The 15,165-nt window shown below is 35.7% G+C and overlaps 1 protein-coding gene across 1 annotated transcript; it reads left to right on the forward strand.

Annotated features, from left to right (window-relative positions):
- The first annotated feature begins 1,274 nt into the window (after nt 1–1,274).
- LOC126624831 (alpha-galactosidase-like) lies at nt 1,275–4,260 on the forward strand. Its single transcript, XM_050293948.1, has 12 exons — nt 1,275–1,541; nt 1,623–1,681; nt 2,108–2,164; nt 2,263–2,401; nt 2,479–2,554; nt 2,699–2,823; nt 2,965–3,048; nt 3,174–3,238; nt 3,329–3,411; nt 3,504–3,644; nt 3,758–3,898; nt 4,015–4,260. The coding sequence occupies exons 1-12, from the start codon at nt 1,384–1,386 to the stop codon at nt 4,099–4,101; spliced, it is 1,215 nt and encodes a 404-aa protein (XP_050149905.1). The 5' UTR covers nt 1,275–1,383; the 3' UTR covers nt 4,102–4,260.
- The last annotated feature ends 10,905 nt before the right edge of the window (nt 4,261–15,165 follow it).

Below are 15,165 nucleotides of genomic sequence, written 5' to 3' on the forward strand. Positions count from 1 at the left end.
AACAGCTCACACAATTTTTTTTTTTTTGCACCTAATAAAAAATTTTAAATTTAAGTATTCTATTATAAAGGTTCTTCCATTGCAGACAATTTTTTTTAAAGATACAAAAATTCCCTTTAAGTATCTAATGAGTCTTCAAATATGGTGGTGGGAGTCGTAAATAGAAACTCTCATTGAAGATGTTCTTGGTTTTCTGTACACTCATATTTATTTTTAACAAAGCGTAATTTACTTTTTATAGAAAAAGATTATATGAATTTATGTTTAATGGGATTGACACATCGTCCTGGTCTACTGACTCATATGTGCACTCAAAACAAAATTATATGAGTAGGCAAATATAAAATATACATCTAACCCCATTACAATTGGTAATGATCTAGTTTGAATCGAGGATCCTTCTAATATAATATTATATACAACGTTATCATCCAAGACTCCCTTTTGTGATTCAGTTTTATTAAAATAAAGTTGTTGTTTCCTTTAAAAATAAATATGACAGCTAAAGCATTTGTAAAATAGGACAATCATATAATTATTTTTGTGTTTGGTGAGAAAGTGTGGCTACGTGTATGTCACGTTAGTAATTAACTGACAAATTAATAGATAAGGAGACAGAAATTTGATACTGCAATAAATTCGTAAGTTGATGTATAACGTTACAATGTTCAAAAGATAAGGCATGAATATGTTAGAGTAAATTGTAGCAATGGTCCATGAACTTTAATCAAATTGGAGCAATGGTCCCTCAATTAAAAATCCATTACCATTGGTCCCTCAACTTATCAAAATGTGTAGCTATGGTCATTTTCATCAATTTCTTCAAAATTTTGTCAAAATAAGTTATGTTAGAATAACCATTTATATAATTAGGGTCCCTCAACTCATCAAAGTGTGTAATTATGGTCATTTTCGTCAACTACGTCAAAAAATTTGTCAAAACGAGTTATATTGGAAGGACCATTGTTACAATTGAGTTAAAGTTAATGGACCATTTCTCTAGTTGAATTAAAGTTGAGGGACCAAAGGTAATAAATTTTTAGTTAAGGGATCATAGCTGCACGTTTTGATGAGTTGAAAGACCAATAATAATGGATTTTTAGTTGAAGGATCATTGCTCCAATTGAGTTAAAGTTAAGGGACCATAGCTACAATTTACTAAATATGTTATGTAACTCAACATTTACCACTTGATTAAATTTTGTATGAAACCTAAAGAATATTTGTGGAGCATGCTTATTATAATGTTGTTATCTAGTAGGTTGTGTCGGTACTCTCCCCCCCCCATTAAAACTTCCACCACACTCAAAAATCCCTCCTCACTCCTACTCTTCCCAAACTCATTTCTTGATCCTCTTCAGAGCTCTTGGATCAGACACCACAATGGATTGGAAAGGCAGGAGCGCACTCTTTGTTCAGCTCATTGTTGTCACATGTATTTTCAATGTGATTGATGCTCTGAACTACAAGAACAATACCCATCAAGCAGAATACGGTCAGTTCCTCATTGCCAATGGCGTTGCTCGTACACCTCCAATGGGGTAAGATATCAAATTTTCAGGTGAAAAGGAAATGCCTTTTTATTTCAATTTGGTAAGCTAACTTTTGGAAATTGGATTCAGTTGGAACAGTTGGAATCACTTCCACTGCAATATAAGTGAAGCCACAGTGAAGACCATTGGTAAAGTACTTTCAGACTACTGTTTATTTGTATTCCGATCATTTTTCTCTCTTCAACATACACAACATCACAATAGTATATATATTGTACAGTTCCAGTACTTGCTTTTGTAATATGTTTTATCAGTTGGCTCGTTTTAATACGAGTATCCAACCATAGCCAATTGACAATAGCCAAAGAGGCTCAAAAAAGTTGAACTACTTTAGCTAGACTTCCATATTTCCTTCTTGCTAATTCAGTCATGATGCACCATTTTGTGTTGTGTTACATTGATACAAGATCTGCATGGTCTGATGTTTGCTAGCTATCTCATAATATTATGTTTATAGTAGTTACTAGTAGCCAAATTGTGAATCCAAGCTTCTTATAAAGAGTATTTCGGTATTAACCTTTGCGGTTTTGTTTGAATTTTGGACTATATATCAGCGGATGCTCTTGTTTCGACTGGCTTGGCAGCACTTGGATACAAATATGTCAATCTAGGTCAGCAGCATCCTCACATCATTTCCTTTGTTAATTTGGTTCTGGGTGTGCTTTTTGCTTGTTATTGTATGATATATTGACGTGAATTAAAAAAGCAGATGATTGTTGGGCTGAAAGAAACAGAGACAGTAGTGGTAACCTAATAGCAAAATCGTCAACTTTTCCTTCTGGAATCAAGGCCCTTGCTGATTACGTTCACGCAAGGGGTTTACAACTCGGCATATACTCTGATGCTGGGTAAAAATTATCTCCGAAAATTTTGTTTATCTGAAATAGCACTCGATGTCTCATTTCTCATCTTTCTGCATTTTTAGTTATTATACTTGCAGCAACACAATGCCAGGCTCACTTGGGCACGAAGAGCAAGACGCTAGAACCTTTGCTGAATGGGTTTGTGTCTGATACTATTCTACGTTAACATATGTAGTTTGGTATGATGAGTAGTTTGTTTTGTTTTCTAGTTTAGATGAAACATCAACACAACTAATTCGATAAAAACGATGAACTTGAGCTGATTGGGGCATTTGGCTGTAGGGTGTCGATTATTTGAAGTACGATAACTGCAACCATGATGGTTCTAAACCTCAAATCAGATATCCTATAATGAGTTCTGCATTGCTAAAGACTGGAAGGCCAATCCTGTACTCCATATGCGAATGGCAAGTCACCTGTACTTCAAATCATTGTATACATTCCGCTTCAAATTTGTTTTCAAAATACATGTATTTGCATCACTAGAAGGTTAAAAACTGTTTGGTTTTGACAAACAAAAATTTGATAAGAGAAATATGTTCTTAAAGGGGACAAGAGGATCCTGCGACATGGGCTGGTCAGTATGGCAATGCTTGGAGAACTACGGGAGACATTGAGGACACTTGGGAAAGGTTCGATCGAAAGTTCCCTTCTTCTTTCAAGATCTCAAGCTGAATCCTAATATGACAGAGATTTCTAACCCTGAAACATTTTGTTAGTTTGCTTTGAATTAATCTAATTAATGTTATGATTTTAGTATCACGTCGATTGCAGACCAAAACAACATTTGGGCTACTTATGCAGGCCCTGGCAAGTGGAATGGTAAATTTTTATGTTGTTTACAGTCCTGTTTTCTTATCTCTGTTAAAAAATTGTTGGGTAATTATTTTAAATTTAATGTAATCGTAACAGATCCTGACATGTTGGAAGTGGGAAACGGAGGGATGAGTGTAGAGGAGTACCAATCTCATTTTAGCATTTGGGCAGTCATGAAAGTATGTACTCTCCACATTTTCGAAATAAATTTCAGTTTGTTGGTTTGACTTGCCTATATATACTGATGAGCCCAAATCTATGATTGCAACAGGCTCCTTTACTTATCGGATGTGACATCCCATCTGCGAGCAAGGAAGCTCTTCAGATTCTCGGAAACAAAGAGGTTATTGATGTTAATCAAGATTCACTTGGAGTTCAAGCGAGGAAACTGCGATCCAGAGATGACCTAGAAGTATATTGCCATGGCAAATGCTGCCCTTTTCCTTCACTTCAACAATTTGTTTTAGATTACTGATTAATCATGCTTGTGCTGCAAGGCATGTGATGACTTTCAATTTGATGCAGGTGTGGGCAGGACCGTTATCAAGTAACAGAGTGGTGGTAGTGTTGTGGAATAGAGGCGGGTCATTAGCTCCTATAACTGTGACATGGAAGGAAATTGGACTCTCGCCAAATACGTTTGTCATTGTCAGAGACTTATGGACGGTAGGATTGCCACATTAAAAAATTTCTTTCTAGTATCATACTTTAATGTCGTATAAATAGATGAACTATATCTTAAGTCCTCACTGACAGAAAACCCTGATGTCATTTGTTTGCAGCATTCATTTGTTTCGAAGAACATGCATACTAGTCTGACTGCAAATGTTGCTCCTCATGGTTGTAATATGTATGTCCTGACTCCTTAATTAGTCCGGAATACAAAGTATAAGATGACTCAATAGCCCATACCATATGGGACTAATATCTCCAAATACTTAATAAATTAAATAAATATCTGTTGAATTTTATGGTTTGACTTGAGATATATTTAGTAAATTGAATGAGAAATCAAGGGATTGCTTGAATGAATTTCTCCATAGCTCTTTTTAGAAACCTTACCCCATTTTAGGGAAAAATAATATAATCTCATGGAACATAAACACAAATTTGTATAATTTGATTTTTGAAATATAGGTAATGGATTTTAATTTTATATACAATTCGATTTTTGAAATATTTCTCACTAAATTAAGGACTATTAACGGAAGCAAGACTAATCAAACAATTAGATACATATATATTAATATCACGATTGCTTTTAGTCAGTTAAACTTATTGGACAAAGTCACAATGGATATATTTTAGTGGTAGCAATAACATTTTTTTTAGCATTATTAAATTGAAGAAAGACAAAAGTTGGGCAAATGACATCCAAACTAAGATGCGGAAGAAATAGCACAGAATTTACCAAGAAGCTATCAGTGGCCAGCGGAGCAGTACACCTAGCAAGCAAAAGAAACCCAGCACCGCCGCCCGCCACAAGCGGAGCAGCACTACTACAGAAATTAAGATAAATATATAAATGTGTTGTTTGGAAAAATTGACCTTGAATTGAATTGACTGCACCGGAATTTCATCCTCTTCAACTCGCACCACCAGTCAGTCACCATCCATTTCCAAGCAAAAGAAACTTCTCAACAATTTTCTTTTTTTCTTTCTTTGTTTTTCAGTCAAAGGTTACTTTATTAACAAAAATAAAACAACGATGTTACATAATTAGAGGCCTAACAACAACATTCACACAAACAAAACAATGGACCTCAATAGTAACCCAAAACATAGTTGTGGGCCTAAAACAGAAAAATCACAGAAGCTAACCCTAACTGCTTCCTTCCAACTCCATTGCCGAAAGCATCGGGACAGCTCTCCACAACGATTACGAACATCCACCACCAACTATCGCCAGAAATCAGCTCCTTAGAGATGGAAAGAAGATGAATATTGTCTTCCATTTGAAAGCATCTTACCGATCGTAGTTGAAGATAGCAATAGTTCGCGATTAAAATTGATTGTAGATTGGGATGGAGATGGAAATTATGGAAGCCAAATGAAGGACATGAATATGGATGGATGGATGAATTGATCTCAGATGTTTAAAAATCATATATACTTTGGCCGGACAAAGAAAATTATTGATATTATCTCAGATGTTTCTCAACAATTTTCATTGTCTGGCCAAACTATATATAATTTTTAAACGTAAGAGTAAGAGTAATTGTTGACCCAACTATGTACAATCTTTTTTAAAGCACATGTAGTATTCTATTTCTGTGGAAATTTCCTTTTGTTTTAAAGTAAGAGTAATTGTTGACCCTAAAAACTATAAAGCCTACGTGGCGTGCATGCCAAGTAACTAATGAGCTAACTACGTCATTCAGTTATATGCGGGGCGTGCCAGCTCGTCGGCCGAGTTCGGCAGGGAAGTAAAATATGCCGATGTCGTGTTGAGCGCGATGCTGACATCTTGATCTTGCGACTGTGGCCAATGAAGGAACATGTCTTGGCCTTCGAGTTCTAGAGCCTGAAGACAAGGCTGCTAGTTTTGCGAAGTTCAATTTCAAATTCGACTTTCAATGTGCCGAATGTAGTAACCTGGTAACACCTCACTTTGCCGATAAGACTGATGAGATGACCTCTACCAACAAGGACTCCGAAATCCTTATTGACCGAGACTCGGATAAATAACCAGTCGATCTCAAAGCAGTGCTATTTATCTAAACTGAAGGTGTTCCTCGGTTGGCTGATTCTACAGCTCCAATATTATTTATCCAAACTGAAGATGTCGCCGGTTGCCTTCACAGTGCTGTTTATCCAAATTGAATATGTGTTGGCAGGAAGAAAGGGGAGAAGGATAAAATCTCAAGTTGTTGAGAGCAACTCCAGTGTTGCAAAGGCCCCATAGGGCAACTCATTATTGAATTCCCCCAGTGAACAGTAACTGCCTTTAATGAACAGTAACTGCCTTTTGCAACTCCACCCCTAAACTGAATAGTTGTCACATCCCCGCTAGAGGCGGATCACTTCCCGGGCCCGCTCCACCACCGTAGCACGATATTGTCCGCTTTGAACTTACCATTCCCTCACGGTTTTGTTTTTGGGAACTCACGAGCAACTTCCCAGTAGGTCACCTATCTTGGGAGTGCTCTGACATCCTTCTCGCTTAACTTCGGAGTTCCTACGGAACTCGAGGCCAGTGAGCTCCCAAAAGGCCTTATGCTAGGTAAGGATGTGAATATACATTTAAGGATCACTCCCCTGGGCGATGTGGGATATTACAATCCACCCCCCTTAGGGGCCCGACGTCCTCGTCGGCACACTTTCGGCCAGGGATTGGCTCTGATATCATTTGTCACATCCCGGCTCGGGGCGGATCACTTCCCGGGCCCGCTCCACCACCGTAGCACGATATTGTCCGTTGGGCTTACCATTCCCTCACGGTTTTGTTTTTGGGAACTCACGAGCAACTTCTCAGTAGGTTACCCATCCTGGGAGTGCTCTGGCATCCTTCTCGCTTAACTTCGGAGTTCCTACGGAACCCGAAGCCAGTGAGCTCCCAAAAGGCCTCGTGCTAGGTAGGGATGTGAATATACATTTAAGGATCACTCCCACATCGCCCAGGGGAGTGATCCTTAAATGTATATTCACATCCCAACCTAGCACGAGGCCTTTTGGGAGCTCACTGGCTTCGGGTTCCGTAGGAACTCCGAAGTTAAGCGAGAAGGATGCTAGAGCACTCCCAATATGGGTGACCTACTGGGAAGTTGGCTCGTGAGTTCCCAAAAGGTCTCGTGCTAGGTAGGGATGTGAATATACATTTAAGGATCACTCCCAAAAGGTCTCGTGCTAGGTAGGGATGTGAATATACATTTAAGGATCACTTCCCTGGGTGATGTTGGATGTTACAATAGTCCTGGCAATAGGCAATAAAATATTAGTATTTTTTATTTTATAAAATAATAAAAAATAATTTTATTTCAAATTTCGGATATGATTTTAATTGGTCTCGTTGTACCACGTTTCATTAAATAAGAAATTACAACCCAAAGTATTTGAGAAAATATAAAATTGTGGTGTAAGGTGGAAGATAATGATAAGATATTTACAGGAAAATTAAATCTTTTATTTTAATTTTAAAAATTTTCGGATTTTTTTATTAATTGTTTATATATTTTTAATTCTTTTACATTTTTTATTAATTTTATAATGTGGCTGACGTTAGTCTTGCATCATGTGGCCTCAGGCTCTTGGGCCACCAATTCAAGTCGGGCCTCTCACTCGGGTTTTCATCGAGCCCCATTGCCCGCATGGGCTAAAGCATATTGCTAGGGCTATTGGGTCATTTCTGTCGCCGGTCCATCAAGCTCCAGCTCCCACTAGAGTTGCTTTGAGAATCTTTGCGCATGGCAATTTTTGTGTTGATTTGGAAAGGGATTTGAATGATACTCCGAGTCTTGTATTTATAGGATTGGATATCTGCTTGGCACGGCCTGATGGTGCTTGTAGAGTCCAATCAACAATCCAACAATAGGGATCATCATCCTGTATTCAAACTCTATCTCAAGTTCTACCGTCCACTTTCTTCAAGATAATTCAAAGCATATGCCTCCCAATTTCTTAAAGATAATGTCGAAAACTTCATAACTATAAAGCCTTCCACGTGATTAAAGCTTCAAAGCTTTCCTGGAGCCTCATGCACCAATGAAATCGCATCATCTTAGACCCAGACCCACACGTCCACATGCAACTCCATCATTTGACTCTTTATTCTCATCTTTATTTTCCTTATTCCCTTATCTGACAAACATTCAATTTGCATGCAAATTGATGTTTTGATCAGATAGGAAAACAAAAGGAATATTCTTTCATTCTTTACCAATTCTTATCTCTTCAAAACCCATATGATCACACCACATCACCATTTCAATTATCTTTTGGTAATATCTAGAAAAATATGAAATCCAACTGTCTAGAACCCACTTATTTAACGATCTCGATTGCTCAGACCAATATTGTAAATCGGGTCCAAATAATAATTAATATCTAAAGTACGTATTGTGCTACGGGCCTCCATCCTAAACAAAGGAAAAACAGTTTGCACAAGGACAAGGTCTCCTCTCTTTCACATTTATGTTTTTTCTAGGAAATGAGATCATCTTTGGATCTCTACCTCTATGGCGCGTTTACTAATCCGTAGTCAGATTGAAGGGAATTCAATTGAGGAGGAATTGGATTGAGGAGGAAACAGAATTAGATTTCTGTTAATTTTGTTTACTATACTAGCTGGAATCGAAGTAAAAATAATATCGATTTCATATAACTTGTTTACTAATTCACCTGAATCGAAATTAAAACTAGCTTGATTACTAAACTACCCTTGTATAACATAATTTTTTTCATGCTAGTTAATGAAATTTAATTTTATATCATATTAATAAATTTCATCACGTAAGGTTTTGTGTTAATAAAAAGTATAGTTATTTAATAAAAAATAAAAATATTATACCATCCTTATCCCCCATTTTTGCCCAGATGCATCCTCATCCATTCCCACCCCTTTGTTATTTGATAAGAAACTCTTTCTTCTTCCCGATCTTCATCATCCTCATTCCACCCCTTTGCCCAGATGCATCCTTAACCTTTTCTTTCCCAACTACCCTTTCACTTGTTTCAGATGCATAGACCCCACGCCTTCCCCTTTCATTATGATCACTTCTCTTTCTCGTCTTTTCTTTTCCAATAGCCCTCCCGTTTGCCCAAATGCATAAACCTTGACGACGCCTCCTATCATCCTCAATCAATTATCGTTTTCGTCAATAGGTTCTGCAAGCAACCAAGAAAACAGGGTCCGTTGGCTTGAGCCCTGAGCCTGAGTCCTCCAATGGAAATTGGTGGGATTGGAGAAGATGGAGTTAGTGTCTGCCTGCTGGTGGTGAAGTTATTGATTATTTTGTAATAAGCAAAATTATAAGAGGGCAATCTAGGAAGAAAAGTTGTATTTCGGATGACCTCCAATATCCGGAACTCAAATACTAGCGTAATCTAGAGAATCTCACTCCACCAATTTTAGGAGTCCAATTCCAGAATTGGTGCGGGTCCCACACGGAACCTGATTCCTGCCCAACTAGTAAACACGTGCAATTCCATTACCGTCACCTCCATTCCTCTTTAGTAAACACGCCACTAAAGCAGATGGATTCGAAAATTCAGACCATTCAATTTAAATTATGCGGCCTCCATTAGCTCATTCATTGACCCACCACACACACAAACCCATGCTTTGATCTCTCTCTCTCGGTTGGCCCATATTTCTGGATCCGTATGCTCTGAGGCAAAAGAATAATGCTAATTTTTTTTGTTATACAAAGGGGCTAATAACCAAACAAAAGAGAAATTGCAAAATAATATCGCGAGGTCTAATGTTAGATAATAATAGCTGCTTACAAGAAGATGTAACTTGTTCAAAATAGACCGAACTCAAAGGATAAGAGAGGCTTGGGTTGACCAACTCATCATCCACAAAATTCACCTCGCGATAGGTATGTCATATATTTCATTTCCAATTAGACAGTAACATCGTACGACAAGCTTGAATCAATGCACCAAGTAGTACTATGTAATATCAGTTAGACAGTAATTGCAAAATCAGCTTCCACTAAAGGGCATCAAAATTTTGACTCAATTTACTAAAGACCTTACAAATCACCTTTTAAAACAACTCCAAACAATTTAAAGGCAGAAATAAAGTAACTGAAATTTTTTTAAAAAAAATTCATGATTCAGTCTCTGTTATGCACATCCACTTTACCTCGTGTGGAGGCAAGATCTTTTAGGACCATTTGATCATTTTTTTGATTTTGTATTGTATTTCAAGTCACTGGTTTCTTTATGCCTTAGATTCTCCACACGCTTACTTGTTTGCTTGCATGCCTTTGCGTAGCCTCAAAGCCTCAACACGTGTCTAGTTATTTTGCATGCGCTATATGAATTGATGAGGACGTGTGTGATGCTATCATGCTATGTTCACTTAAGTTTTAGAAAAATACCAAGGGAATATTTAAAAAATGAGACTTTTTATAGATTTTTTGTAACTTTCAATTTAACATCAATTTTCGTGTTCACATTATAAAATAGTGTGTCAACAATATGAGGTAAAAGTGTCCATAGCATTTCTCTAACACTATGTTTGGAAGAGGGAATTAAACTTGGAATTTGGGTAAAAGTGAGATTTTATAAATTGACATGCACTAATTCCCTTGCTTGGATTTATAACCATAGAAATTTAGAATTTATGCGTGAAAAAAAAACTTGAAATTTGGGACCTTCAATTCCCAAGTTTAAATTCCATGTAAATATGTATCATTTCTCAATTTCTATGATTTAGAGTTTAAAAAAAAATTTCGTATTCAATTCCATTATTCTTTTAGGTTAAACAAACAAAAAAATTCACAAATTCTAGAAAATAAAATCCGTTATTTCAATTTATGGATCCGTCATTTTGAAATTCCTTAGTAATCTTAAATTTCTTTATCTAAACATGGGGTAAGTTATATCACTTTTTCTCACATGTGTCATGCTATGATCAATAGGTTTAACATTATGTGCAATACTTAGCTTTTTGTACACTTGTGTTTAATGCGCAATTTATTTTTTTTTAAGTTATAAAGAGGATTATGTGAATTTAGGTATAATGAGATTGACACATTGTCCTGATGGACGAGTTTGACTCAAATGTGCACTCAACAAAATTATATCAGCAGGAAACCATAAAACATGCATCTAACCCCCATTTCAATTGGTAATGATGGATTTGGATCCTCGCCAGGATTTTAGGGATCAACGCACGTGGATCGTTGATAAAAAATTATGAGGCTATAATTTTTTCCTTCTTTAAATTTTCACACAAAACGAGATTATTTTACATTTAAAAATATATAAAATATTTAATTAGGACCACACGATTTTTTATCAACGGTCCACGTGCGTTGATTTATAAGATCCCCGGGGAAGGGATCCAGAGAGATCCACATCCGGTAATGATAGATTTGAGGACCCGACTAATATAATATTATATGCAACGGACTAATATAATATTCTATGCAACGGTGTCATCCAAGACTCTCCTGTATGATTGAGTTTTATTAAAATAAAGCAATCGTTTCCTTGAAAAAAAAAATATTACAGCTAAAGCATTTGCAAGATTGGGACAATTGCACAATTATTTTTGTACTAGGTTTAGTGTCTGCTCTGTGTTTGCCACGTCAGTAGTTAATAGACAAATTGACGAGCAAGCAGACGGAAGGTCTGATATTGCAACAAATTTTCACTATTCTAAAAATCCCCGTTTACCTAGATGTTATGTGGCTGGCTACCGCCCTAATTAATCACAAACATTTGAAAATTATGAAAGAACTCCTAAATCTAGCTAGACAATTTTTTTTTTAATTTTAATTAAATTTATTAATATAATATGTAAGTAAATGTGCATTGATACTTTAAAAATACAATTAGCATCCCTATTATAACTAGGGGTGGGCACGGTTTGGTTCGGTGCGGTTTTGAGTGAAACCGAAACCGAAACCAAAATTTTTTGCAGTTTGGTTCGGTGCGGTTTTGAAGCCAAAACCGAAATGAAACCAAACCGTTTAGTTCGGTTTGGTGTGGTTTCAAACGGTTTCGGTTTGATTTTTAAGAAAAAATGTACAATTTTCAATTTAACATATTAATAAGCATTTCCTAATAGCAATAGGAAAAAGAGATTTTTTATGTAAACAATTAGCATGTTGCATGTAGTTGTGATGTTAAAATATGTTTGTGCAACAAAAGGGTGTCCCTTACAATGTTTATCATAAAACAAGTTGAATAAATTTGAATTCATTAAACATGAGCGAAACTTTGATACTAGAATATGTAATATCATACTTTCAAATGAGTGGACTTTATTAGATCATTGTTCGACTCTTAATAACAAGTTAGTCCACCCTTGTACATATATGTGTGTGATGGTATAAAATAACAAAGGTCCTTCAAGTTAATGAACGAAAGAAAGTGATGAATGATGATATTCTAGTGTGGTGGAGTACTAAACTAAGTGTATGGATTCTAACAAACAACAAATTAAAACATGAAATATAATATGGACATTTAATTAAATGTTTATTAATATTTGCGGTGCGGTTCGGTTTCGGTGCGGTTTTCAAAAGCCAAAACCGAAACCGAAACCAAACCGTTTTCTATGTTGCGGTTTGGTTTCAAAACCGAAACCGTTTCAAAACCGCAAAACCAAACCGTTTGGTGCGGTTCGATTTGGTTCGTGTTTCGGTTTCGGTTTTCGGTTCTAAGTGCCCACCCCTACCTAAAACTCAAGTAAGAGGTAGGATAGAATAGAAACAAATATGTTATAGAGAATAATAGAGTTTTACCAACCTTATTGTCTTTATTCAATAAATTTGGAATTTAGAATGGCTAAATATATGAAATTCAAGAAGAACAGGGGGAATAGCTCTACCAGGGCATAAGTGAAAGACAATTATTTTTTTAATTAAAGTGAGTAATGGGTTTTAATTTAAATGTTATTGATTTGTGATAAATGATCATTTGAAATATTATACTTAATTTTGGGATGAGATATGTTGGATGAAAAAGATCGATAATGATTGATTTTTTTATTTTAAGTATTGAGAAGGGTTGCAAAGCAATAGAAATAAGTGTACTACTAATCTTATTTTTTAAAGTCAGCTAGGGTAGGCCTTGGACTACTACAGTCCTTATGTGCCTCCGTCAGTGGTTTTACCATTGTTAGTTTTGTGAGTTTATGTTTCCTTAGAGCAACCTTGATCTAGATTGCATGTGTGACTCTCTATGCCAATTGAAGGCTCCAACAATCATCCGAGAAGACCTGATACGACTATTTCTTAAGCTTTACACATCAAGAGAAAGTATCGTAGTTAATATTATTTAGGAGTGTGGTTTTGTAAATCTAGAAGTAGGATTCCAATAAGATTTGGAAATCAAATCCCTATATGGCTTGTATTACTTGTAAGGCAAGTAAAACCCATGTAATTAATATAATTAAAGGTGTAAGGCTACAAGAGAAAAAAAGTAATTACAGACAGTTGAGAGCGCTTTCTCTCTTGTAGTCCCTTTCCTACCCTCACTCTCTAAATTTTTTCTTAAGAAGTTTATTAGAAAGTTATATATATATATATATATATATATATATATATATATATATATATATATATATATATATATTAATAATGCGATAGAGTTGATGGGTTAGACAAATAATTGTTAGGTGCAAGGTCAGTGAAAAAGTTTGATATTTTGATAAAAAAAAAACATTTCTAATTTGAAATCCAAACTGGCAATGTCCAACACTAAGACCTGGTTTGGGAGTGAGGTGCTTAAAAAAAAAGCACCCATGAAAAAAAGCTGTAAGGGTTTTAGGTGTTTGGTAAACTGAAAAAAAAGGGCTTATTTTGGAAGCTGCTGTGAGAATAAGCTGAAATCAAAGGAAAAAGCTGAAGCTGCTATTTGCAGCTTTGGAAAACTGGTTTTTTTTCAAAGCACACGGAGCTACAGTGCTCATTTACTGAAAAGACCCACTATCATATTGTTTTTTTTTCCAAAAGCACTTTTACAAAAATGTTTACCAAACACTCTGCTGCTTTATTTCATAGTCGCTTATTCTCACATCAATTTTTTTTCAAAGCACGGCAATACCAAACCAGCCCTAACTTGACCCAGTCTACGAGCACACATTTTTTCCAACTTAACGTGTAAGGTAAGCTGGAAAATAGAAACCAAACCAACCCCTTATTTAAAGCTTGTCGGCCAGTAATGATTTATGAATGCCAGCTATATATCTACCAGTTTACCATGGCACTGTCAAATACTAGAGTCTAGAGACACTATGGTCAACCCAGATATATCAAGTCAAGTCCATAATATATACATATATATATATATATATATTAAAACTACAGTGGTTGTGAATTAAATAAATAATTGTTAATAAAGAAAAAAGTCTGCTAAAATTATATGGATGGCAATTTCCAACCCTAACTTGACCATGGCAAAGTCTACTAGCACACTTTTTCCAACTTAGCTTGTAAGCTAAGCTAGAAAATAGAATCAAAACAGTTTAGAAGCTACTTTCCAACACTTATTTCGAGCCCGTCGGCCAGTAATATTTGATGAATGCGACAGCTATATATCAACCAATCTACCGTGGCACTTTCCAACATCAGAGACAATATAGTTGACCCAATGAGTCAAGTCCAAATATTTTAAAATTCGGTTTCGGTGCGGTTTTAAAAAGCCAAAACCGAAACCAAACCGTTTTCTATGTTGCGGTTTGGTTTCAAAACCGAAACCATTTCAAAACCGCAAAATCAAACCGTTTGGTGCGGTTCGATTTGGTTCGTGTTTCGGTTTCGGTTTTCGGTTCTAAGTGCCCACCCCTAATTATAACGTTATTTCTCACAATTAGAGTCTAAATTGGTTGTATCGGTACAGCCAACCTCATATTTTTTTAATTTTAATTAAATTTACTAATATACCATATAAAAATGTCCATTTATACTTAAAAAAAATACAATTAACATCCTTATTATAACGTTATTCTTACTAAAAGAATCTAAGTAGGTTGTGTCAGTACAGCCAACCCCATAATTTTTTTAATTTTAATTAAATTTACTAATATACCATATAAATAAATGTTCATTTATACCTTAAAAATTCAATTAGCTTTCTTATTATAACATTATTTCTTACTAAAAGAATCTAAATAGGTTGTGCCGGTACAGCCAACACCATATTTATTTTTTTAATTAAATTTATGGCTAAATTGGATTGTTCATCCCTGTGGTCATAGGACACTTGCATGATGACCCCCGTGGTGAAAAAACTAGGAATTAAACCCATGTGGT

This window comes from Malus sylvestris, chromosome 5, assembly GCF_916048215.2.
Source record: "Malus sylvestris chromosome 5, drMalSylv7.2, whole genome shotgun sequence".
Taxonomy (NCBI): Eukaryota; Viridiplantae; Streptophyta; class Magnoliopsida; order Rosales; family Rosaceae; genus Malus; species Malus sylvestris.